This window comes from Zootoca vivipara, chromosome 4 (assembly GCF_965207765.1).
Source record: "Zootoca vivipara chromosome 4, rZooViv2.hap1.1, whole genome shotgun sequence".
Lineage (NCBI taxonomy): Eukaryota > Metazoa > Chordata > Lepidosauria > Squamata > Lacertidae > Zootoca > Zootoca vivipara.
Genome location: NC_142587.1, coordinates 70,431,998 through 70,457,489, shown reverse-complemented (window position 1 = coordinate 70,457,489; position 25,492 = coordinate 70,431,998). Strand labels below are relative to the sequence as shown.

At 41.3% G+C, this 25,492-nt stretch overlaps 1 protein-coding gene across 2 annotated transcripts in view; it reads left to right on the top strand.

The window, feature by feature from the left end:
- NFKBIZ (NFKB inhibitor zeta) overlaps positions 1 to 17,080 on the top strand; it is a 37,701-nt gene extending 20,621 nt beyond the window's left edge. The window contains exons 1-12 of one of the 2 annotated variants that reach the window (XM_035115107.3): positions 2,789 to 3,120; positions 6,827 to 6,966; positions 8,495 to 8,531; positions 8,648 to 8,751; positions 8,841 to 9,592; positions 9,918 to 10,023; positions 10,272 to 10,418; positions 11,255 to 11,318; positions 12,077 to 12,246; positions 13,332 to 13,442; positions 13,584 to 13,751; positions 15,264 to 17,080. In XM_035115107.3, the coding sequence (XP_034970998.1) occupies positions 2,883 to 3,120; positions 6,827 to 6,966; positions 8,495 to 8,531; positions 8,648 to 8,751; positions 8,841 to 9,592; positions 9,918 to 10,023; positions 10,272 to 10,418; positions 11,255 to 11,318; positions 12,077 to 12,246; positions 13,332 to 13,442; positions 13,584 to 13,751; positions 15,264 to 15,317 (2,091 nt within the window). In that variant the 5' untranslated portion in view covers positions 2,789 to 2,882 and the 3' untranslated portion in view covers positions 15,318 to 17,080. Of the gene's footprint in view, positions 1 to 2,788; positions 3,121 to 6,826; positions 6,967 to 8,494; positions 8,532 to 8,647; positions 8,752 to 8,840; positions 9,593 to 9,917; positions 10,024 to 10,271; positions 10,419 to 11,254; positions 11,319 to 12,076; positions 12,247 to 13,331; positions 13,443 to 13,583; positions 13,752 to 15,263 lie in introns of those variants that run through there. The other variant, XM_060273707.2, reaches the window with a different exon arrangement.
- The last annotated feature ends 8,412 nt before the right edge of the window (positions 17,081 to 25,492 follow it).

Sequence of the window (25,492 nt, the reverse complement as noted above, 5' to 3'; positions counted from 1 at the left end):
GATCGGAAAGTGGGAAATTTATTGAATTAATATGGTTTCTTAAATATATAAACTGTGTGAATTGAAAATATAAATAATCAAAGTATGTATTCTTGGATTCGCTTGGAATGTGGTTAAAGATTCCTTAAAACATGGACATCAAAGAGAAGCAATCTCATTAGCGGCTGGAAACTTGTCAAGAAACTTCTGAGTTATGATGCAGTTATAATTTAGATTCCGCCATATTGGAGATAAAGCTGGCTACAATATTAGTCAAAGGGGGAGAGAGCCATAAATAAGACATTAGATGTGTGTTTATAGTTCTGACCTGGCAAAATCTCCCCTGAAAAGGCTATATTGAGTACCGATCTGGAGAGTCCTGGATGCTTTTCATGAAGTGCATAAAGTACTCCAGCATCAATCCTGCTTTGGGTGCATGGGGAGACATACAGCTGTGGATTTGGCAATGTTTTAATGTCTTGCAACGGAAGTGCGAAATCAGAGATGAAATTGGGTAATGTGGTAAGAATACTAGTACTCCAGTGTTTCTTAAAGCTGTCAGTTTATTATCGTTGTAATGGAAAATAAAACACTTCTTTTAAAAACTGTGATGAGCCAGCATAACGATGATTGAAAGTGCTAGAAGAGGGACCCGACCCAGTGTTTAATGCGTCTGCCAACCACTGATGGAAACAACAAACATAGATGGGCCAGCTCACAGAAGGATCCATCTAATAATATAGTAAGGCTCAGGTGCTTCATAAGGGGAGAAGAGGACCAGGACAATGCAAGGAATATTTGATGGTCCCAGACATTCTATATTTCCCATATGAAAAAAGTGTTGCACACAGTATCCACTAGGTTATCCCCTCTGCAAACATTCATGCAGTGGCAAAATACTTGCTTGAAAATTTAAACTGCATGAACAGAGTTTTATTTTAGTTGCTAAGATAAATAATTCACAGCTGTGAAGTAGGAAGAGCTTGCTAACCTTTAAAATGCTGCCCAGAACTTTAGCAAACCAATGAAAATGTGTCTTCCTCAACAACCTTGAATTATATATATATATATTGCTCGGTCCCAGCTCCTGCCCACCTAGCAGTTCGAAAGCACATCAAAGTGCAAGTAGATAAATAGGGACCGCTCCAGCGGGAAGGTAAACGGCGTTTTCGTGCGCTGCTCTGGTTCGCCAGAAGCAGCTTTGTCATGCTGGCCACATGACCCGGAAGCTGTCTGCGGACAAACGGCGGCTCCCTCGGCCTACAGAGTGAGATGAGCGCCGCAACCCCAGAGTCGGACACGAGGGTCTTGCGAAGCGCGCCATAGGAAACTTCATCTTGTGAGTCTCCATTGAAATCGCAAAATGTTTTCGTTTTGCGAGTTTTTTGTCTTGTGAGGCATTCGTCTAGCGAGGTACCACTGTATATATATATGCAGTTTTAACAAAAATTTAGGAAAATACATGCCTATATAAAAGGGATAATGTATCGATTTTCAGCATTTTAAAATTTGGTGTACCATTGGCAATTTCTATTGTATCAGTTTGGAACATTCATAACCCTCATTAGGTAGATCATGTATATCATGTTTCAATGTATTAGCTTAATAGGTGTTACAAGGATTTTATAAGGTATAGCGTTTTGACGCTTGTAATGGTGGAGGCTTTTTTTGTTACTGATGTTAAATGGGCAATCCTGTACCCTTTTAATTATGGCATGTCAGGGATGGGGAGCCTGTGGCCCTCAAGACGTTCCTGGACTTCAGCTCCCATCACCTTTGGCCTTGCTGGTTGGGATTGATGGGAGTTGTAGGCCAACAATATCTGAAGGCCACCATATTTGGAAATAGGGTGATAACAGACAACCAAGCTAAGGGATGAGAGTGAGAGCTGCAGTGGAATTTCATCTGAATGGGCTTGCTCGGGTTAATAGTGCTAATTTATTAATATTACTAACAATAAATGCAGGTAGGAATTGCAGACAAGTGGGAGTAGTCACGCCTTCTATGAAGACAGATTAATTCCCAGCTCAGACCATACCAATGCAAATGGGATGGCTAATCTCATTGCCATCCATCTTGCGGAAATGAATTCCATAGTTCGACTAGGAGAAGTACATTCTTTGTCCTTAATTTCCCACTGTTCAGCTTCATAGGCAAATGTTAGCATTGATCTAGAGTAGCTATGGCCAAACTTGGCCCTCCAGCTGTTTTGGGACTACTATTCCCATCATCCCTGACCACTGGTCCTGTTAGCTAGGGATGGTGGGTGTTGTATTCCAAAAACAGCTGGAGGGCCAAGTTTGGCCACCACTGATCTAGAAAGAGAAGCAGCCACGCTTAATTTTTATACATCTCGGTCATATCTCTTGGTCGCCTTTTCCAGTTGAGGAAAATGTTAACTGGAGCAACAGGGACACACGGGTATCATCACTAACTTTATCGGACAGAGTTGCTTCCGCCTAGCCCCCTGGTCACGCACAGGGTACAGTATATGTGAAGAGAGAGACCACCCTAGGAGATCGTTCACGTTCGATGCTCCCGCTGCAGCCGCCGCCAGGTGCCCGATGGCGCACCACGGCTGGCGAGGCTCCTTCGGGTTGTTGGAGGCAACTCCTGAGCCCATCCCTCCTGCTATGCAGTCAGGCGGGGAGTCACGAGAGAGCCGGGAGGACTGTTGACAGAGGCCGGCGACCTACTTACTGGAAATGCCGCTTGCAGAGGCGCAGCCGCGCCCCGCCCCGCCCCGCCTCCTCCCCCCGCCTCGTCGCCAGGGCGTGGAGGCGCTATAAGAGCCGTTGCAGCCGCCTCCGCTTTCCGAGCCCTTTCCCGTCCCCGTCATCGCACCGGCTGAGCCCAAGCAGCCGCCTGCCTCTTCCTCGCCATCCGCGCGACACCAAGCCATCATGATCGTGGACAGCAGCCGCGACGAGCTGCCGGACGGCGGCGACGGCTCCATGAGCAGCCCTTTTAACCTGGCCTTTTTTTACGGAGCTTCTCCCCACTCCAGCGAGGGGAGCTGCTCGCCCACGCACTCCTCGCCGGGGTCCCCGGGGTCCGACTCGGGCCATAGTAGCGGCGGCGGCAGCGGCGACTTCGGCGCGAGGCGCTATTCCCGGCGCGGCGCGCGCTCAGCCGGGGAAGGTATACAGATTTCATACATCCGTCGCGCGCGCAGCTCGGGACGGAGGGATTTCTACGCCGCTTCTACGAAGCGGTCTTCTTGAAGTTGAGGCGAGGGGGCCGTTCAGAGGGTGGTGTCGCCGGACCGTCGCGTTTGGTATTCCGCCGCTTTTCCTTTCTTTTTAATGTGGTATATAAAGTCTCCTTTGCGCCTTGGCAAGCCGCTCTGGGCGGTGAGAGCGCTCATGCTCCGCGGCACTTCGGTTTTCTGGGTGGCCTTTGGGCTAGGAGAGAAAAAGGGGGCTACTGCTGTCAGTGCAAGACTGCAGCGGGGGGGGGGGCACACCCGGCGGCACTTAAAATCCCAGAAGGACTCTGGCAACAGTATGTTCTTTTAAAGCTTGACAAATTTTCCTTGGAAAGGGTGAACCCGGATTAAATGACGGGCGAGAGAGAGAGTGTGTGTGTTTGTTTGTGTGTATGCATATGCATGCATATCCCACCAGGTCCTAATAAAGCAAAGACGGTTACAAAAACAAATAATACCATTCCACCCTCAAAACCGTATAGATGTTGATGCCAATTGCGTTGCATGGCCGTTTTGGAAAACTTGGAACAGTTGAGTTTCCAGCATTGCAGAGGGTTGGACTAGATGACCCTCGGGGGGCTTTCGAACTATACAGTTCTATGATTCTATGAGCTCGGATCCTGCAATGCACACCTGTCTGGAAACCCAGTACTGTATCATAGTCTCCTTCAGGGGGCTACTTTCTGAGTTCCTTTGTCTGCCGCCGTGTAGCCTCAGCGCTGTTGTAAAAGGTAAAGGTAAAGGGACCCCTGACCATTAGGTCCAGTCGTGACCGACTCTGGGGTTGCGCGCTCATCTCGCATTATTGGCCGAGGGAGCCGGTGTATAGCTTCCAGGTCATGTGGCCAGCATGACAAAGTCGCTTCTGGCAAACAAGAGCAGCACATGGAAAGGCTGTTTACCTTCCCGCTGTAGCGGTTCCTATTTATCTACTTGCATTTTGAAATGCTTTCGAACTGCTAGGTTGGCAGGAGCTGGGACCGAGCAATGGGAGCTCACCCCGTGGTAGGGATTCGAACCGCTGACCTCCTGATCAGCAAGCCCTAGGCTCAGTGGTTTAACCCACAGCGCCACCTGTTGTAAAGGATGGCTTTTTTGGTTAGGCACTAATTAGCCGTTCCGAACTGCATGGGTTCCTGTTTGTATGTTGCTGCAACATATGCAACCGCACAGCTCAAAGTGCCTCGTTCTGATTTGCAAGTTAGTGCAGAGTTGCTTGTTATTGGTAGGCAAGGAGAGCACTTTGCACGCGAGTGTGCGCACAGACACACACACAAAGAGAAAGCACGTCAGTGGCTGAAAAGGTGAAGAAATACACACAAGTATTTCAGTATGCCCAAGCATAATGTGGGAAGTGACCATTACTGTAAACCAGTCTAGGCTCCACCATTGAATGTGTTCTCGGCTCCATAATGAAAAAGGTGTATGGATTTTTAGTGTGGTAAACATATGTCCAAAGTCACCTTGAGTTTCCTATCTCAGGTTGCAGTACACTTTGCACCTGCACACCCCCCAGTGCTGCTCTGTTGGTGAAAGGGTTTTATGAAGGTTGTGGAAGGTGTTTTTTAGTGCTTATTGTGAGATCAGTCCCGTTCATTCTTGAGTGCTACGTCCATACGTCATTGGCATCAAAATGCAACTCCCCCCCCATTGGTCTAGATTCACCCTTTGCATGGGATATCCAATAAATGAAAGAAACTTGTTGCCATCAACCCGTTTGCAATACAGTATCTGAACAATGCAGTTGTAAAAGCCACCTCAAGAAGCACTCTTTCCCTCTTTCCCCAATTGCACAACATGGCAGGCTGCTGAAGTGCCAGCAGTTTGTATCCATTTCATGAAGAAACTGAAAAATTGTAGTTAAGGCGTCTTGCATCAGTTAGTTTGGAATTCACCAGCATTTTCAGGTATGAAATGTCCTTAAGCTTTTAGGTAGAAAGCAGCGTGTAAGCAGGATGCTACAGTCATGCATATTAATGTGGGTTTGTGGGGAGTTTATCCTATTGACCCTTTGCAGTGAGTTAGAATCTTCTGTCAATTATTTCTTGCGTGTGTGTGTTCAGGAAGTGCAAATTTGCAAAATTCTAGCTTGTATTGACTTTTCGTTATGGTTGTTTAAATCTCAATAATATTTGCTGTATTACTGAGAGAGAAATCAAATAGTTTGATAAGCACATCAGTGTGATTTGCAAATATAGAGCAGTTAAAACTGCAGGCACTTGAAGATAAAATAGATACTGGAAGATAAAATAGATTAGTGTGGTTCCCCCAATTTAACTGGAAAAGAAAATGGCTAAGTGTGGTAACTTTTCTGAAATGACTTGTATTCAGGCTTTTGAATCTTATATCACTTCAATGAAAGTTGAAAGTTTTGTATGGATTTGCTAACACAATTCATTGTGTAGAAAGATTTCACTTTTTTGTACAACATGTTGTGTGGAGTGAACAAGGACAAAGCTATCTATACCAAATATAAATAGACAGAGAGGCACAATTTATTTAAACAATGTAATATTTTTTATTTCCAAATAGTGCTTCTTATAGCTGAAATTGCTTTTGTTTCTTATGCACCTTTTGCTGTTGAAATGGTACACAATTAAGAACCTCAGTTGTCTTTATATATAATTTCATGGTGTTTTTAGTGCAGAAGTTGCTTCCACAAATTTTCTTTCATTTGGGAATTATATTGAAAGGTAGCATAACAATATCTGTTGTGTGTATCTTCATAATATTAAAACAGTGTGATTATTTTATTTCTCTGGCCAGTTCGATCTTTTTCCATAAGAAAACTATTGTTGTACTATATTTTTTATTTTACATTGGTTTGCACTTTCTATAAATATTAATCTGAAGTATTTTATTAATTGAAGTATTTTGTTTTGTTTTTGATTGCTTTAACAATATTTTCTCAAGTAGGCACAAATTCTGTCTTGAAGGATACAATATAAGGCAATTTAATAAGGGACAATTAATTGCTTTAACTAGGCATACCTGCAAAGAAGAAATCATTTGCCCATAAATTGGGGTGTGTTTTTTTTTCTAGACAGAAATTCCAGTTCTCCAGCAATTGGCTTTTCAGATTATTTAAATGTCGTATAAACTGCAGTACTTCTATATATAAACTTGGAAGGGTTTGTACTTTTTAAAATGAAGTCACAACTTCTCTCTTGGATAGTATTACATTGTAGTTTCCTCTTTTCACTTCTGTTTTTTCACCTTCAAAGTAGACTATGTTAAAAGGAATGATGACATAAGAGAATGAATGTAATATTTGCAGTTCATTTCTTTGGTTGCACATTTTCTTGGACAAGCAGTTTCATTATGGAGGTGACAGGCACAAGTAATTCTGAAAATTCATTCACGTAAAACCATGTTAAAGCTAACATATCCTTTATATGCACTGGTGTCTCCCCGCTCACTGCAGGGGGGCAGTGAGAGAAGTTTCTTTTGTGTTTGTGACAACAAAGCTGACAAAATATATTTTGTACATGCTTTTAAGGTTTTGTGTAATTAATTTAGGATTACCTATGTTTCTTAGCTAAGATTATGTACAAATCCACCCTCTCTTAAAAAACTCAATATTCTGTTTAATTGTTATCAGTGTTTTTATTTTATTTCTCATTGTTTGTGTCTCAACAGTTGAGCAACGTATGGGGGGAGGAAAGCAACAAAGAGGACCTTTTCAAGGTGTTCGTGTGAAAAACTCGGTGAAAGAGCTGCTGTTGCACCTCAGAAACAGCAAGCAGATGTCCTCAGACCATGGTGCAGATGAATTAAAGGTGCAGAACATTACTTTTCTTTTAAAATAATTTTATTCAGAATCATAAATGGCACAGTCTCTCATCTTTTAAAATATCAGTAGCGTACAACTGTATACAGGGCATAATTAGTGTATGGAATTCATTTCTGTGAGGTAGGGTAATGGCAGCTAGCTTGCCTGCCTTTGAAAAAAGGAAATTTGTTGTGCCTCGATTTGTCAGTGAATATGAGATTTGATAGCTAAAAATGGAATGTAATGGAAGTATGGCAGATGCTGGAATCATAAAACTAGCACTTTCTGCAGTTCTGTTGGTGAGCAAACATTCTACTAGGTAGAGCTTTGGTCTGATCTAAAATGGCAATTCTTATTTTCTTAATCAGCGATTCTTTGTTTTGTTTTTCCTGTGAACTTTACCCCTCCCCCTTCTGCATGGTTGAACTTTAAATTTTATATCATTTGTTTTAGTCTTTTAAAATTGAAAATCAGCCTTGGCAGAAAGTCAGCATATAAATGCTTCTTCTTCTTCTTCTTCTTCTTCTTCTTCTTCTTCTTCTTCTTCTTCTTCTTCTTCTTCTTCTTCTTCTTCTTCTTCTTCTTCTTCTTCTTCTTCTTCTTCTTCTTCTTTTTATGGCTTGTGCTGTTTTAGCTACATAAGGGCCAGCAGTTGCACAGTAAATTCATTATTGATATATACGAAAAAAGCTTAAAACAGCAATATAAAATTTTCTTTATTTAGGGTCCTCTTGATATAGCAGTTCTGCGTACCATTTTAAGCATGCATCTGTAGGTGCTACAGATTTTAGAATTAGCAAGTTCTACAAACTTATTCATACATTCCTTGAATTGTCTTGCAAATATATAACTGTATGATTAAGCTATAATGACAAAACAACATCATCTGGAAATATTTAAGATTCTGAGAATGCATATACTTTTGTGATATTACTGGCTCATTCACAGAGGTAATGCTTTCCAAACAAAGTAAGAATCAGAGATCAGTTTGGAATAACAATATTTTCAGAAATTACCTGCACACATGCAAATTTTTCAGTCAGCTACACTTCACATTTATGAGTAAAATATTGAAATGCTTGGAAGATTAACTGTAAAAGCTATTATCCCGCCACATTTTGTTTTGTTAAAATTATCCTGTACCATACTGGAGTAGGCTAGTAGATAACATAGCAGGTTGAAACTCCTAGTGAGTTTGCTTGGCTTTGCTTGGATGAAGCAGAATACATTGTAAAAGCTGTAACTAATAATGGAGTCCTAATGGAGTAAAGCTCGTTGAGTTCCATGGGTCTTATTTCCAGGTAAAGTTGTAAAGGATTGCAGTCTGAATCGGATGGGTTTCTTCTCAAAACGTTCCTGAAAATATCTAGAGTGTACTAATTTTTCAGAACATTTTAATGTGATTTTAGAACTTAATAATTAATAGAACATTAGAAAAAGTTAGCATTGTTCCTCATTAGAGCTGCCTTAAGACTTGGAGAGAATGTTTTCACTATATTCTAAATAATTCTATTTTTTATTTTTTTAAAAAACAGGTACAAGGAGGATTACCAAATTATGACCCATACACAGGTACCGTGTTTTACTTATACCCTTTAAGTACTTTAGATGTGTTAGTATTTAGAAAAGCATACTTGAAAAGCAGGGTACAAACTGAAATTTAGCATTTTTTTTCTTTTTTCCATTAGAGTTGAAGAATATATTGACTAATGGTCGAAAAAGAAAAGCTCATGACTCATTTCCAGATGTATCCTGTTATAAAAGAACAGCTCCTTTCCAACCTCACCTCCTGGTATGTATTTTTTATAGTCATTGCTCACATTGAAACACATTTCTCACCTGCCCTGGATCATTCAAAATCTGCATGCTCTTATTTTATAGACACCTCCACAGACACCAACATCAATGGATAGCAACATGGAGGATGCCCATATGAATGATCCCAAACAAGACAGCAGTTGTGATATGCTGCAGAACATTATGAATATTAAGAATGAATCCTGCCCAGTTTCTTTGAACACAGTGCAAGTGAGCTGGCTTCACACCATGACTGATCCTAACTCTCCAGGGGAACAGTATCAAGAGATGGTTGGGGCGCAAGCTTTATCACCTCCCCAAAGGTACCAAGCATTTCAAGCAAGCAGCCCCTCACAGATGATGGAGCTACCCCAGAATTATCAGTTTTCTTCCACACAGACCCAGAACTTGTCTCAGCATTACAATCCCCTTATGGATTGCAGACCGCACTCCACTAGCAGCCAGTCCTCTGACTATCAGCATGTTTTTGAAAGCCAAGAACTGCAGTACTGTCCCACTCAAAGCTTTGCTTCTCTCTTAAGTGATTCAGAAGGGTCGGACATCTCTGCCCCCCTCCCTCAACCACTTCCTCAGCAAAGTGATGTCAGCAGCCACCCTCAGAATTTCAGTCAGCTACCCAGTAATTTCTGCGGTGCTCTTGAAGAACATGGCTTACCATTGGCTACTTCAAATATATCTGTGCAACATCAGGGTATCGTCAGGAACACAGCACAGCTGGGCAAATCGTTCTTCCAGTGGCAAGTGGAACAGGAAGAAAGCAAACTGGCCAACATCTCTCAAGATCAAATTCTTGCCAAAGACGCTGATGGTGACACGTGAGTATTGTTCATGTTGTTAACCAGTACTAAAATGGAGACGATATGCTAGCAATAAGACACCTTTCTCATGAATTGTCAATTATTCTATTGTGCATTAAAAATAATATGTCACACAGACTTCTATGCCTGCCTTTCAAAATGTGATTAAATTGAGGTGTGCATTCAACAGTGTAATGATATATGGTATTCCTTGCAGTCTGCAAGTTCCATAAGTTATTTGGGGTTTAGGATATTTTTAAGGGAAGGGATTTTCACAACACCTTAAACACATGTGCTTTTTCAATATTAAAAAGGAAACAAACACAGTATTTATTCCCCACAGGTTTCTCCACATTGCAGTTGCCCAGGGGCGCCGAGCAGTTTCCTATGTGTTGGCAAGAAAGATGGTAGCCCTACACATGCTGGATATTAAAGAACACAATGGCCAGGTGAGGCTCTCAGCGGAACTGGCTCCCACTGCACATTTCCAAGACTTAATGCAAAACACCTTTGAACGCCTGTTTATATTAACCTCAAAGGTTAACATGCAGGCTAATTTATAACGGTGGCCTTAGAAGTACATTGGGCAAGCTGCACTCTGAAATGGTTGTAGCTTATTGGGAATATTTCATTATACTTAGGTGATTGCTATTTTCTGGTAGGATTTTGGTGAACATCTTGTTTTTCATTCTCATAGAGTGCCCTGCAGGTGGCTGTGGCTGCAAACCAGCACCTCATTGTACAGGACTTGGTTAGCCTTGGGGCGCAAGTGAACACAACAGATTGCTGGGGTAGGACGCCTTTGCATGTGTGCGCCGAAAAGGGGCATGCACAAGTCCTTCAGGTAAGCGGCCAGAGCTGAATCTTCCAACTATCTCCCTTTCTCCTGACATGTAGCATGTGCAGTAAATATCCAAATATATATATATGCCTTTCCTTTGGTGCCTCTAGTACTTGGGGGTTATACTAATACTAATGCTTTGGAATCTTGTAAATGACTGCTAAGGCGCTAGTATTCCATTACATGTTATGACCTGTGGAACATGCCACTCCCCAACTCACACAGCAGCTACCGAAAGTTCTCACCACATCCTGTTCTTCCCACAATAGGAGGAGTGTAGCTCAACACGGAAAGGTAGTTTGTACCCCTAGAAGTGACTGTGTGTGGTAATACTATGTGGATCCTGTAGCACAGTTCTGTCCACACCCCAAAAGTAAGGAAGTTGAGCAAAGAAAGAGTGTTAAAGAAATTTAATTGGAGGAAGCTGTTTCTGCAGAATGCTAAGAAAGACTTTGTTGTTGTTTAGTTGTTTAGTCGTGTCCGACTCTTCGTGACCCCATGTCAACTAATTCTGTTTACAAAAAACAGTTTACAAAGGGACTGAATATTTTTTTTTAAATCTGTGAGCCTTAGTTCTAATAATCTGCATGACTGTGGAATGCTATCTCAGTAGATTTACTGAGTGAATAATATTGATTAAAATAATCTTTTAAATATTTGTTGGAAGCCGCCCAGAGTGGCTGGGGAAACCCAGCTGGATGGGTGGGGTATTATTATTATTATTATTATTATTATTATTATTATTATATCTAAAGAATCTAAAATAATATGTGGAGGTTTCAGTTACCTTTTTGCATAGTTGTACAGGGTTAACGTATGCTCTCATTTCACACCTACAGGCAATTGAGAAAGGAGCCATTGTAAGCAACCAATACATAGACTGGGAGGCAACAAATTATGATGGTGAGTAGCCAAGAGTCCCCTTTCTGTGTTGTGTTAGGCAAAAAGCTTAATAAAAACATGCTGAATTTGTTGTTGCTGCTTCTTAGGCCCTTGGATTTCATATGGAATATTTTACAGGAATATCTTACTATTGACATCCACTTCAAAACAGAAAAATGCAAAGCAACATTTGGAGCAGGGGAAGGCGATCAGGGCCCTTACTAAACACTTTAAGCTGGTGAAATACTCATTCATATTTGATCCTACACTTGATGCTCTCCATTTCATCAATAACAAATCAGAACCTGTTCCACTGTGTTGGGAATACAAGGCAGCTGGACATGATGGTAGCAGGATGACTGCCCCATGTAACTTAAGTCAAAAAATTGTGTGCCACTGTCAGGAGAGAAATCAAAAATCATAACTACCCATCGAAACCTGTGAATATCTTTTATTCTTATTTTGGACAGCAGTATCTGGTAAACCTGAACTATATTTTTGTTAAGGGTATCTACACATGGAAAGGCTTTTCAAAAATACGTATACTTAATTTTACATCTTCAAGTTGCCAAGCAACTTTACCTTAGTTCTTTCTCTAAAGCAATGTTGGAAACAGGTTAAAAATCCTTTAAGGACTTGCATTGCAAACAAACAAACAGCAGTTGAAACCTGGCTTACTAGTATTGACTAAAGTTTTTGAGTCAGTTATTGGAAAAGGGAGTCATTCAAAACAGTGTTGCTGTTTTTTAAAGAATTGCTCACTTGTGTTTCATTTTTAGGTTTGACAGCATTGCACTGTGCAGTGGTGGCCCATAATGCTGTGGTACATGACATAGAGAGCCAGCAATCACCTCACACTCCCGAGGTCCAGGAATTAAGGTTGAAAGGCAAGAGGTTGGCAGACACCATCAAATTTCTGATTGAGATGCGGGCCTCTGTTGAAGCCAGAGTAAGTACAGCAAGAAAATCATGGTAACAAGCCCAGATTTGTGTCAGTGACTTGAGTCACATACTATTTTTTTAAAGCTTCAGACAGTCTTCCTCAGCCTCCAGATGTCTTGGGCTATTATCAGCCCTTGTCAGTAGACATGTGTAGGATAGGAGTATACATTCCATTAAATTAATGGAACTAACATTGAACTGAGGCTGCAATTCTAAGCATAGGTAAAGGTAAAGGGACCCCTGACCATTAGGTCTAGTCGCGGACGACTCTAGGGTTGTGGCGCTCATCTCGCTTTATTGGCTGAGGGAGCCGGCGTACAGCTTCCGGGTCATGTGGCCAGCATGACTAAGCCACTTCTGGCGAACCAGAGCAGCGCACGGAAACACCGTTTACCTTCCCGCTGGAGTGGTACCTATTTATCTACTTGCACTTTGACGTGCTTTTGAACTGCTAGGTTGGCAGGAGCTGGGACTGAGCAATGGGAGCTCACCCCGCCGCAGGGATTCAAACCACCGACCTTCTGATCGGCAAGCCCTAGGCTCAGTGGTTTAACCCAAAGCGCCACCCGTATCCCAGAATTCTAAGCATACTTGGAAGTAAACCTCATTGAAACTACTGGGGCTTATTTCTGAGTAAACATGCTTGAATTGGTTTGCGTCTCAGTAATTTAATTGGGATTTCATCATGGGTGAAATGGGTGAAACTCTTGCTGGGTTGTGCAAACACAAATAAATCCAGCAGTAGACTGAAAACTAGGTTCTCTTGGGAGTCGAAGCTTGAATTACTTGGTCTTAATTATTCTAGAGTCATTGTGTCCCAATAGATACCACAAGAGGAGATAAAGGTTCCAAACTTCAAATCCCACCCCAGCCTTGAATCATTAGGTGCCCCTGTTATCCCCTAGATTCATCTTCTGTCTGTAAAATGGAAATATTGGTGGCGACCTCTGAAATTGTAGGGACAAATAAAAAAAACTATGTAGTTGAACAGTTTATGTTTTCATGTAATTTTTTGGGGGGAGGGGCATTTTGTAAGTGGTTCAGTGCTTATTGTGTAAAATTAACTAGGCTTCTCCCCATCTGCTTGGACAGGATCGTAAAAGTGGCCGTTCTGCCCTTCACTTAGCAGCGGAAGAAGCAAATGTGGAACTCCTTCGTTTGTTTTTAGAGCTGCCCACTTGCCTTTCTTTTATCAATGCCAAGGTATGTTCCTGTTGAGCCAGCAGTAGAGATTAGCATAAAGCACTGTGTCTAATTCAGCATGTAGCTGCTAGAAGGAACAAAGCGTCCTGCATATACATTTTTTTTTAAAGAATAATGGTCTTTCTTTCATACCTCATCCAGGCATATAATGGGAACACCGCACTCCATGTAGCTGCCAGCTTGCAGCATCGGGTGAGTCAGCTGGATGCAGTTCGCTTGTTGATGCGGAAGGGAGCTGATCCAAGTGCCAGGAACTTGGAAAATGAGCAGCCGGTTCACCTAGTACCTGATGGCCCTGTAGGAGTTGAGGTAAGAGATCCAACTAGCTGGAGCTCTTTTGAAGTGTAGTGGGTGGTAATGAGGAGGGGCAGCTCTGCAGTTTTGGCATCTTTCAGTCTCTCTCTCTCTCTCTCTCTCTCTCTCTCTCTCTCTCTCTCTCTCTCTCTCTCTCTCCCGCCCCCTTAAGTTCAGTCTTCACATTTCCATATCTGTTTGCCTTAAAAAAACAACAACATCCGCATCAAAACTCATCACCATTTTAGTGCAAATTTCTCCTAATATGACTATTTGTGTGATGAAAGTTTCCTGGTATAATATATATATATATATTTATATATATTTTTCACTAATGCATGCATTTTATGAATTTCAAAGGGTAACTGTATTTCAATTTGCACACTGCAAATTAGGCAGGTTCACATTAAAATCCAAACTGAGCTGAAATCCTCCCCTATTCCGAGATAGTCAGTTCATACTTTATTTTAAAGAAGAGACTCTTGCTTTGAGAGTGTAATGTTCGGTTCTTTCTAATTATTGAGTTCTGTTGCTTATTTCCCTAAATGCCAAATATGCAACTTTTGAAAGTGAACATTTTTTTTCTTTCAAGTTACAGAGCATGGGTAATTTCAGCAGACTGTAAAAAAGATGTTGAGCAACTAAAAATAAAAATATGTGTGGTATCAACATAATTATGCACATAGAATCATAGAATTGTGTAGTTGGAAGGGAGTGTGAGGGCCATCTAGTCCAACCCCCATAGTGCAGGAATCTTTTGTCCAATGTGGGGCTCGAACCCATGACCTTTAGATTAAGAGTCTCATGCTCTACTGACTGAGCTTTTCCAATCTGTAAAGCTGCTGATGTAAACACCAGTCTTTTGAGCTTGGGTTGATTATTTACCTGAATAATCCTTTCAAGGAGTTTGATACCCTGTACGTTTCTTAGAAACTGCGTCATGGGCAGGTCAGTAAACAGCTAAACTATTATAATCCTGTTGACTTGACTCACTGTACCGCTGTGGTGATGAAATCTAGCTTTTATACTATCAGAATTTATCTGGAAACCTAGTGGGATAGATAGCTTTGTTGATTTCAGTTGATGTGTAACTGTCCGCCTGGTACTTGACATGTTTCCTTGGAAGTTAAGTCTCCTCACGTTCAATGAGAATTAGGTCTTAGTACAGTGGTGCCCCGCAAGACGAATTTAATTCGTTCTGTGAGTCAATTCATTTTGCGAAAAATTCGTCTTGCGAATCCCATAGGAATGCATTGAATTTTTTTTTTGCCCATAGGAACGCATTAATTTAATTTCAATGCATTCCTATGGGAAACTGCGATTTGCTAGACGAATTTTTCACAAAACGAATTTGTCTTGCGAGGCAACCTCCGATTGCAAAACCCATTCGTCTAGCGAAAAATTTGTCTAGCAGAGCATTCATCTAGCGAGGTACCACTGTAGATGTATTTGGAACTGTAGTGTGTTTTTTCATAACGTCAGAATCAGTGAACGTTGATAACCCATTGCTTCTCCTTTGTTCTCTAGATAAGACGGGTCTTGAAAGGAAAAACGACTCAGCAGAGATCACCAGTCTATTAAGTTCCATGAGTGAATGATGACCTACGCTCGCTGTCAGTTAGGCAGCCGATGTTACTGTAAATAGACCATTTGTCCAGTGGAGGCAAATGTTAGTTGTTTCTATGAAACAAAAATATCTTGTTTACTATTATATAGTGGGTTAATAACAACACTTCTGAACCAGATGGGAATGTTTCATACCCAGGTAGTTTGGATCAGTCTGAGCTGGTCCATTTAACTGACTTCACAACTGTAGTGTAACAAATATCAGGCAAGAAGAATTGTTACTTTTCAAAAAGAAACTTAAACACTCTAGAGCTGTTGTTCATTACATGAAACATAAGCTTTTTAAGAATACTAACATAACATTTTGCAAGTAAACATTTATATCATACATGTTTTATTTTATGCAGTACCATGTATAGGATGCTTTGTGATTTTCAAATTGTAATAGTATGTTGCAGTTTGATACAGGACAAAACCATTTTTTAACTTTTAAATTTGAGAATTCTGTGTAGAATTCAGTAAAGTTTTTATAAGCATTTAATGGCTTTTATAGGTATGTTTTTGTTGAGGGAGCTGATAACCTGTGGAGTCACCTTGCAGACTAATAAAAGAAGGGAACATTTATCATCTCCAGTTCCCAGCAACAGTTTATGAAAACTATAAAAAGAAAAGAAAACATTTTGGACTGGGTTCCCCCCCCCATTTTTAAGTTATTCTCTTTACATTTAATTGGAATAACATTTTATTTTAATACCATTATTTATTTTCCACTTCTTATTTCAGAGTTATTTCAGAGTTTCTAGCTTAATAAGAAGCATTTATAGAGAGGTTAAAGTTGGTTCTCCATCTGTGCATTTCAGATAAGAGATTAAGCATGTTCTTGAGTATATTAGTAACTGAGTTTGCAAATGACACCAAATTAGTTTGAATGAAGAACTCCAAACGGGCAAGAAAATGACAAATGAGATTCAGTGTAATTGTCAAGTGATTTACACTTGGGCAAAAAGATCCCATTTCACATATTCCCTGATGGGATCTAAACTAGCTAACCTCAAAGTAAATTGTAAAGAAGTCTTGGCATTGTGATGGATAGCTCAATAAAAATGTCCCATCAGCCTTTGCAGACAGCATGTCCAGTGGTCAGGGATGATGGGAGGTGGAAACTTCATCTTCAGAATGTCAGTTGCCTGGAAAGAAACAGGGGTGTGGGTATCATTGCTTCATGCCCTGGATATGACCTTCCCAGAGGCATATGCCTGACGATGGTTAGAAATAGGGTGCTGGACTACATGAAGCCTTGGGAAGATCCATCAGGGTTTGTCTTATGTCCATATGCTGAAATTGTCTCTCTGTTTTTGAATTGAGAAAAGTATTTCTCAGGGCTTTGCAGAAATTTAATTCCATTGTATTGGTTTTACCTCATAGGTATCGTAGGCAGTCAAGTATTAATGTTTTAAGAATGGTAGTAACTATTTTTTTTTGTTGTTGACAGTTTTCAAATTAGTACTTCAGATAATGTAGATAAAACATATTAAATGCATCTATATAGTTATTTGCTTATAAAATTATGCAGCATGCTTTTAAGTCTACTCCCTCTGTACATTTACTGTTTCCTGAGTGACTATTCTGCATTGCATATCTTTTCCATAGTTATTCTGATCATATTGTTTGACCAAGTATGTCTTGTAGACAAATAATTGGAGAAATGTTATCTCCAAAGCAGAGCTTATTCTTGTAATATCTGATACACATTTTGGAATAAAGTTGTTTAATCAGTAGCATTGGTATCTCATGATTTGCCTGACTGTTTTGCTGATATCCAGGCCTCCTTAAGGGTACAAGTTCAATAATCTGGGCTTTTTGACATAATATTGAACAAGTAACTCTTCCTTTTCCAAGTGATAACAAAGGTTGTCTATAATCTGGTAGATGAACAGAGCATTTAGGAATTGGTACAGAACAGCACCTTGAGAGTCTCAGTGTCCCCCCTTTCCCCTTCTTAAATTCCAAAATTGTAGTCCTTGAGGATGTATCTTGAAAATATGTAGTCAATGCTTCACAGAATCTTAAAAAACCCCGGTTGCCAAGCATGATTCCTGATGGCTAGTCGGCAGAGTTATTGTATATATGCAGACATTTGTCTCTTTCCATGATTAACAGAATAAGTAATGCAAAATCAGTAAGTACATATACAGTGGTGCCTCGACTTATGAATTTAATCCGTTCCGAAGGCACCTTCGTAGGTCGAAAAATTCGTAAGTAGAAAAGTGCCATTGGAAATGCGATTTCCCATAGGAATGCATTGGAAACGGAAAAATTCATAAGTTGAAGCAACCCAATCTAAAAATTCGTAAGTCGAAAAAACCCTATCTAAAACCGCCGCGGTTTCCGTTTGGATGTCGAGAAATTCATAAGCGTGCGGCCATTTGCCCCATTTGTAAGTCGAAAAATTCGGTTGTCGAGTTGTTCGTAAGTCGAGGTACCACTGTACAGTTGTTCAGTTTGATGAACGTATTTCAATCATATCAATTTACAACAGCTTTGCACTGTTTCAACAACTGGAGAAGCTCCTTTAGTGCCATTTAATTGGCAGCGCGACAACTGTTTCATACTAGTGCACAGGTCCATTGTTTTGATCCCAAGCTGGAGACTTCGGCCCCTCTTCCACCAAAGAAGATTCCTACCAATCGGCTATTCTTACCATGCATCGTCGTACACAGGAAGCTATCTTAAGCATCATCGGATCCAATCCCTTGCCCTGAAAAAGTATTTACCACACCAATACTGGACCTTTCTGGGAAAACCTTCCCATGAAGAAAATGCTACAATGTCCCTGTGCTATTTATTCCATTGTCTAAGGATAAAATAGGATTTAAAAGTTTCCCTAACGTCTAACATAAAGATACTTTCCTATAATAAAAACCTCTTACCCTATTCTTAGTGGCAACAGAGCACAAAACATTTCATCTGGAAAGCAACTGTTTAAATATTTACACTCTTATCATGCCTCCCTTTAATCTTTATTTCTGTAGGCCTCATTCACTTCTGACCTATGTCCCAGTTAAACTAAAATACTTGAGCCTAAGAAGAGCCTTCTGGATCAGGCCAATGGCCCATCTTGCTTAATGTTCCATTTTCACAGTGGCCAACCAGATGTCTGTGGGAAACTTGCAAGCAGTTTCCCTTGCAGAACTACAATTCCCAGCATTCTTAACAAACTTGAGTTCCCAGGATTCCATGCCTGGGTGGGCAGGATAAGTGCTTTAAATGTATGATGTGGATGCAAAAGCACAATTTGAATAATTTTTCACAGTGGAGCCTTGTTAGAGCTGTCTACCTGTTATAGTTCCATACCTTGTTCATAATATTATTCTGGTAGATTAATTGTTTCAGATTCTGATGTCTTCAGATGTGGCAGAGCAGGCTGAGCCCTATAAGGAAACAGCAGCTTTTGATCTTATTATTTCTTAGATTTCTTGCCTGTCCTCGTGGGTGGGTAAGAAATGTAATAAATAATATGATATGCCTTTTGCTTTCCCAAATTATGAGCATCAGGACATGGCCTGAAGGAAAATTGTGCAGGTTGGATGTAAGTGACCAAATGGCAGGCCACTTGGAAATTCCACATGCACTGCTGTGTATTCCATTGTGTAGGAATAGATGTGAATATATATATATATATATATATATATATATATATATATATATATATATATATATATGAATGACCCAGGTGGCGCTGTGGGTTAAACCACAGAGTCTAGGGCTTGCTGATCAGAAGGTCGGCGGTTCGAATTCCTGCAACGGGGTGAGCTCCCGTTGCTTGGTCCCAGCTCCTGCCCACCTAGCAGTTCGAAAGCACATCAAAGTGCAAGTAGATAAATAGGTACCGCTCCGGCGGGAAGGTAAACGGCGTTTCCGTGTGCTGCTCTGGTTTGCCAGAAGCAGCTCTGTCATGCTGGCCACATGACCCGGAAGCTGCGGACAAACGCCGACTCCCTCGGCCTATAGAGCGAGATAAGCGGCGCAACCCCAGAGTCGGACACGACTGGACCTGATGGTCAGGGGTCCCTTTACCTGCAATCCCATGCCCTCTTTCCTCACTTGCACATACATAAATTGAACTAACATTCCAGGGAAGGTTGCCGAATCATAAATGTAAAGAAAAAAACCTTGTTTAGAGAAACAGTAGGCTCCTCCCCCCAAGTCTTTTACACCGAATGAAGTCTTCTATCAAGTTCAAACCTTAACGACCTTGCAGTTGGATCCATTCTGCAGATTGTGATCTCATCTTTTCTAGCATGTGCCTGTACATTAGCCCAAATTAAGCTCTAATTAACAGGAGTACCTCTGCTTGTTAGTGGCGGCATAGGAGGATTATCGGCAGGCGAAGTGCTTTTGCACTCAACGCCTCCCTGACTCACATTCCATGCTGGAGCGAGAGCCAGGTATTGAGATGAACTGCGAGTGAAGCCCATCCCCCTCCCCGTCCCGGGGGGGGGGGGACAGACTAGGAAGGATAATGACCCTCAATCATCCTGGTTTTTCCTTTGCCAACGATTTGCTGTTGTGGGAGCTGCCTCCATTAAGGCAGACCGGAACCGGAAAGCCAAAGGCAGGCCCGTTTTAATCAGTGGTAGAAAATATTGTCAGGATTGAATTCCCCAAACTGAAAACCTTAGCGTTTTGGAGGACCAGAAGGCAGGATGAAGAATGGGCCAGGAGCAGACACCAGTTGGACTCCAGCAGAGGCAAAACTATTATGTGTTTCTAAGCTCATGGCAGGGGAAAAAACATGGGTGGACCTAGTGCTTGTGTTTCCTCATAGAGGGCAAAAGAGCTCCACAGAGACATGGGTGTTCCGGCAATTCTCACAGGCAATTCCCACCACCACCACTACCACAGAATTACTACATCACCCACCTTGCCCAACGAAGCTTGTCTGGGACAAGTATGGAGGAAGCACCTTTCTGCACACACACACACCATATCTGCACCAGACATCTAAAGCACTCTTATTTGAGTTTGAACAGTCAAGGCTTCCCCCAAAGATCCTGGGAACAATAGTTAAGGGTGCTTACAATTCTTAGGAGACCCCTATGCCCCTCACAGAGCTATGGTTCTCAGAATTCCCTGGGAAGAGGGATTGGTTGTTAAGCTCAGTGCTTTTTTTTTCTAAAAAAATGTTTAGGGGCACGCTCATTTTCCTACTCATATTGAAATTCTGCCCCTCAATGAGGCCAAACTTAAATTCATAAAATGTTTAGGGGTATGCGTACCCCTGCCGTCCCGTCCCCCCCCCGAAAAAAGGACTGGTTAAAGTACTATGAGAACTGTAGCTGCATGTGGGGAATAGGGGTCTCCTCACAACTCTCAGCACCCTTAACAATCTACAGTCCCCAAGATTCTTTGAGGGAAGCAATGAATGTTTAAAGTGGTATAAGAGTGCTTTAACTGTATGGTGTAAATATGGCCTCTGTCCCCAATGCATCAGCATGTGAAACGGCACACTGAGGCAAAATTTGGGAACATGTAAGTGTGCACTTTGCGTTAAAAATCTGCTGGCGCAAGTTAAAATTCTGGCAACCGGTCCCACATTCTGTCTCATACTCAAAGCATTCTGGGAACTGACTGAAAAGTCAGAAAATTAACAGTTCTTTTCTGGTAATTGGCATATCTAAAGGAACTAGAAATAAGCATACTTTATGGTTTTGGTTCCAAGGTGCTACTGTAATAGGAAGTTTAGAAAGGAAGTATTAAGGATGACATTTCCTTCTAACAACAAGTGAGAATATTTTTAATAAAATTGTAAGTTAATTTTATTTGTCTTACAATTATTATTTTAAACACTTATTTGTCTTACAATTATTATTTTAAACACTTATTTGTCTTACAATTATTATTTTAAACATTGATTGGCTAAAATGGAAATGATTGATCATAATTCCTTTTAATAGGTTGATAGCTCTAAAATCCACATGTTTGTTTTGATTTTGAATCATGAAATCACTTTTGCACTATAATTTTGCAATCTGGGAATATTACTTCAAGTCCTTCCCATATTTTTACACCTCACATGGAAAAGATTAATGTGAGAGCTGCAGGCTTTAATTGGAAGTTCAATCACCCCTAAAGCTTAAACTAAAGTTTTAGGAGTGATATCCAAATGGTAGTCATATTCGTGCTAAACCCACCTGGACTCATGGACTTAAGTAACTTATCTACTGATTTCAAAACGTCCATTTGGATACCACCCTAGTTTGAGCCTATTTGATTTGTGAGAGCCAACGTATTTGGTAAAGCATAAAGGAAAATACATTTATGTATATGCCAAGGGTACTTTAAGTGTGGTTATCTACTCTAATGGGAAATAAATTCTCATTAGAAATCAATTCCTATGTCTAAATCACTACAGGAAAATAATTAATGTCCATTGCTAAAGATGTGGCTATGCTAAAGATCCATGAACATGTACAATTGATGACATCTGCTTTGGTTGATTCCATGTTCTTGTTTCATTTATAGGGCCCCCAGGCTCTTTGCTAGTTACGGCCTAGTTTACTGCCTGCAAATTACCTCTCCCCTTCTTGTCATCCTTAATTATAGCCACTTACAGCTCTTTAATTAACTGGCAGTTTTCCTAGCGCTCACCACCCCAATTTCTTCTCCCACTCTTCTCTTTAGATTTGTCAATTCCTCTGTTGGAACAGTCATTATCTGCTATTATCTGCTCTCATGATTATTCCTTATATGCCCCATCAGAGTATGGTACAGCTGATGTTATTCAAGTCTTTGTAGTTAGCATCTATAACACTCAATAAATCCCTATGTTACACCCTATCACTTAATAAGGTTACTCTGAAGTCCCATTGATTTTCCATTGATTTCAGTGACTTAACTTTCAAATAAGCAAGTGTGCTAAGGATTGCAGCTAAAGAACATGACACATGAGCTATGATCAAACGAAGTGATAGTTTAATTAACTTAGAAAGCAAGAGGAACCAACACCCACTGATGCTATTGCTTCAGTGGTACCTAAAAGGCAAAACTTAAATGCAGTTGGATTAGCTTATGGCTCCTCCAGATGACCTATTTATTGAGCGTTCAACCTGATTTGTTTGCACGCAGCTTACATGGAGGTTATATTATAAACAATATTTGTTGACCATTTGTTCTGATTAGTTTGTGGGGAGGTCAATATTCACCCTAATTTGCTTGTGGGGTGTTTCGATGTATTCCCTTTAATCATTTGTTCATTCATTCCGCACTTCTCAATACAGTTCCCCATCACTTTCCTAACTGCAAAAAGTCAAGTTTCTTTTTAAAAGTGGTTTTGTTGAGAGTTGCAACAGGCATGGTTCAGTTCAGGGCCCACGTGGATTGTAGACAAGGGTCTTGGAGTTATGCTCCATTAATCGTCAGTGTCTGGATCCTTAGGAGAAACAATATCTTCAACAACTTGTACTCTTGCAGAATGTCTCCTGTGAAGGGACAACGGGTCTCTAACACCCAGACAGTAGTTCCCACTGTTCTTTCAGCAAAAGCGGGATGAAAACCTCCAGTTTCACAAGAGATAGGGCTTGGCTTTAGGTTACCTCAGGTTACTTTATCTAAAGCCCCTTACCACCAGTGGGATTTCCCTCTCATGGATCCCTACTGCTCTGGTTAGCCTTTCCCTCAGGCAACTTCGTGGCTTTCTTGGCTTCACTGACCAGCCCTTAGTATGTCAGAAGTACTTTGAACTAGCTTCCTTTCCTGACCCCAGGGAAACTTGGTTCTCTTCTTAGTCACACAACTGGAGGAACTGACACACTGCTGGAGTCAATTAGCGTTTTGGCACATTTTTAACTTTATTTATTAACTTGAGAACATGGATTTCACTGGTAACTTATAGTGCATTCCTCTCATTATAGGACACAGACTAAATATAGCTTTTCATCCCTCCAAACCTAACCTCCTCACTCCCCACACTCCCTATCCACCTTCCCCAACCGACTCCCCCTAATGGTTATCCCTCTTTAGTTTTTAAACACAGTCTAGTTCCACCTCCTAGAGAACTGCCTATCATTGGAGGAATAGTTTAACCCCTAATGCACCGGAGTCCTCAGCAAGCACTAATCCGCCACATCTCCTCCCTTTGATTCTAATCTCTTTCCACATCATATTTCAGTGCTTGTCCAACCGCTTAGAAGATGAAGTCTTTATGTCAGGAATGGGAACCTATTGCGTTCCAAATGTTGTTGGGTTACATCTCTCATCATCCTTGACCATTGGACATGTGGGTGGGGCTGATGGGAGTGGACTCCAGCAACATCTGGCATGCCACAAGTTACCCATTTTTGCTGCTTTATGATGTGAAATGCTAATGGTTTTGTTGCATACACCACAATTTAAATCTTCCCTCAAAATAGCACATCTCTAAATTTTACATATGTAGGGACGCGGGTGGTGCTGTGGGTTAAACCACAGAGCCTAGGGCTTGCTGATCAGAAGGTTGGCAGTTCAAATCCCTACCACGGGGTGAGCTCCCATTGCTCGGTCCCAGCTCCTGCCAATCTAGCAGTTCGAAAGCACATCAAAGTGCAAGTAGATAAATAGGTACCGCTACAGCGGGAAGGTAAACAGTGTTTCCATGTGCTGCTCTGGTTCACCAGAAGCGGCTTTGTCATGCTGGCCACATGACCTGGAAGCTGTACCCCAGCTCCCTCGGCCAATAACGCAAGATGAGCGCCGCAACGCCAGAGTCAGTCACGACTGGAACTAATGGTCAGGGGTCCCTTTACCTTTACCTAACTTTTACATAAGCTCTGTTATTTGAAGAAGACCAACATTAACTACATCACAGTTGGCTAACTTCCAGCAGTTTTTGAACTCTAGCTCCCACCCATCCCAGCCAGCATGACAGATGGTCAATGATGATGGGAGTTGAAGTCCAGCAGCACGTTAAGGAGCAGAGGCTCACCAGCCCAGGTCTACATATTCACCAAGAAATACACAGAATATCCCTGTGATTAAACTTGTCAAAATCAAGAGACTTGGCATGAATTACATATTTAGCTATCACCTAAGCCTGTGGACTTTTAAATTCTCTTCAAAGCCTTCTCTGAAGACCATTTGGAAATCTTTGGCAAGGTGATACAGTAATGGCATTTATATTATCACTGATTTATTCAGTATGGCTTAAAAGTTGTCTTTTGTAGTAGCTACCCATGTAGTTGTCTTTTGTAGTAGCTACCCTCCTCGCTTTCTGATGGCAGAAAGCGAGGAGGAATTAAAGAACCTTTTAATGAGGGTGAAAGAGGAGAGCGCAAAATATGGTCTGAAGCTCAACATCAAAAAAACCAAGATCATGGCCACTGGTCCCATCACCTCCTGGCAAATAGAAGGGGAAGAAATGGAGGCAGTGAGAGATTTTACTTTCTTGGGCTCCTTGATCACTGCAGATGGTGACAGCAGTCACGAAATTAAAAGACGCCTGCTTCTTGGGAGAAAAGCAATGACAAACCTAGACAGCATCTTAAAAAGCAGAGACATCACCTTGCCGACAAAGGTCCGTATAGTTAAAGCTATGGTTTTCCCAGTAGTGATGTATGGAAGTGAGAGTTGGACCATAAAGAAGGCTGATCGCCGAAGAATTGATGCTTTTGAATTATGGTGCTGGAGGAGACTCTTGAGAGTCCCATGGACTGCAAGAAGATCAAACCTATCCATTCTTAAGGAAATCAGCCCTGAGTGCTCCCTGGAAGGACAGATCGTGAAGCTGAGGCTCCAATACTTTGGCCACCTCATGAGAAGAGAAGAATCCTTGGAAAAGACCCTGATGTTGGGAAAGATTGAGGGCACTAGGAGAAGGGGACGACAGAGGACAAGATGGTTGGACAGTGTTCTCGAAGCTACGAACATGAGTTTGACCAAACTGCGGGAGGCAGTGCGAGACAGGAGTGCCTGGCGTGCTATGGTCCATGGGGTCACGAAGAGTCGGACACGACTAAACGACTAAACAACAACAACACCCATGTAGTAGGTAGCTAGTAGGTAATGGTCAGGAGTACCTTTACCTTTACCTTTTAGCCATGTAGTAGCACATCTTTAAATGAGTGGAAGAAAATAGACCATTTCCGACATACCGGTAACCGTTGAAACTTATTTATTTGCAGGAGTCGATAACGGCTACAAAAGTTGCCATGAAT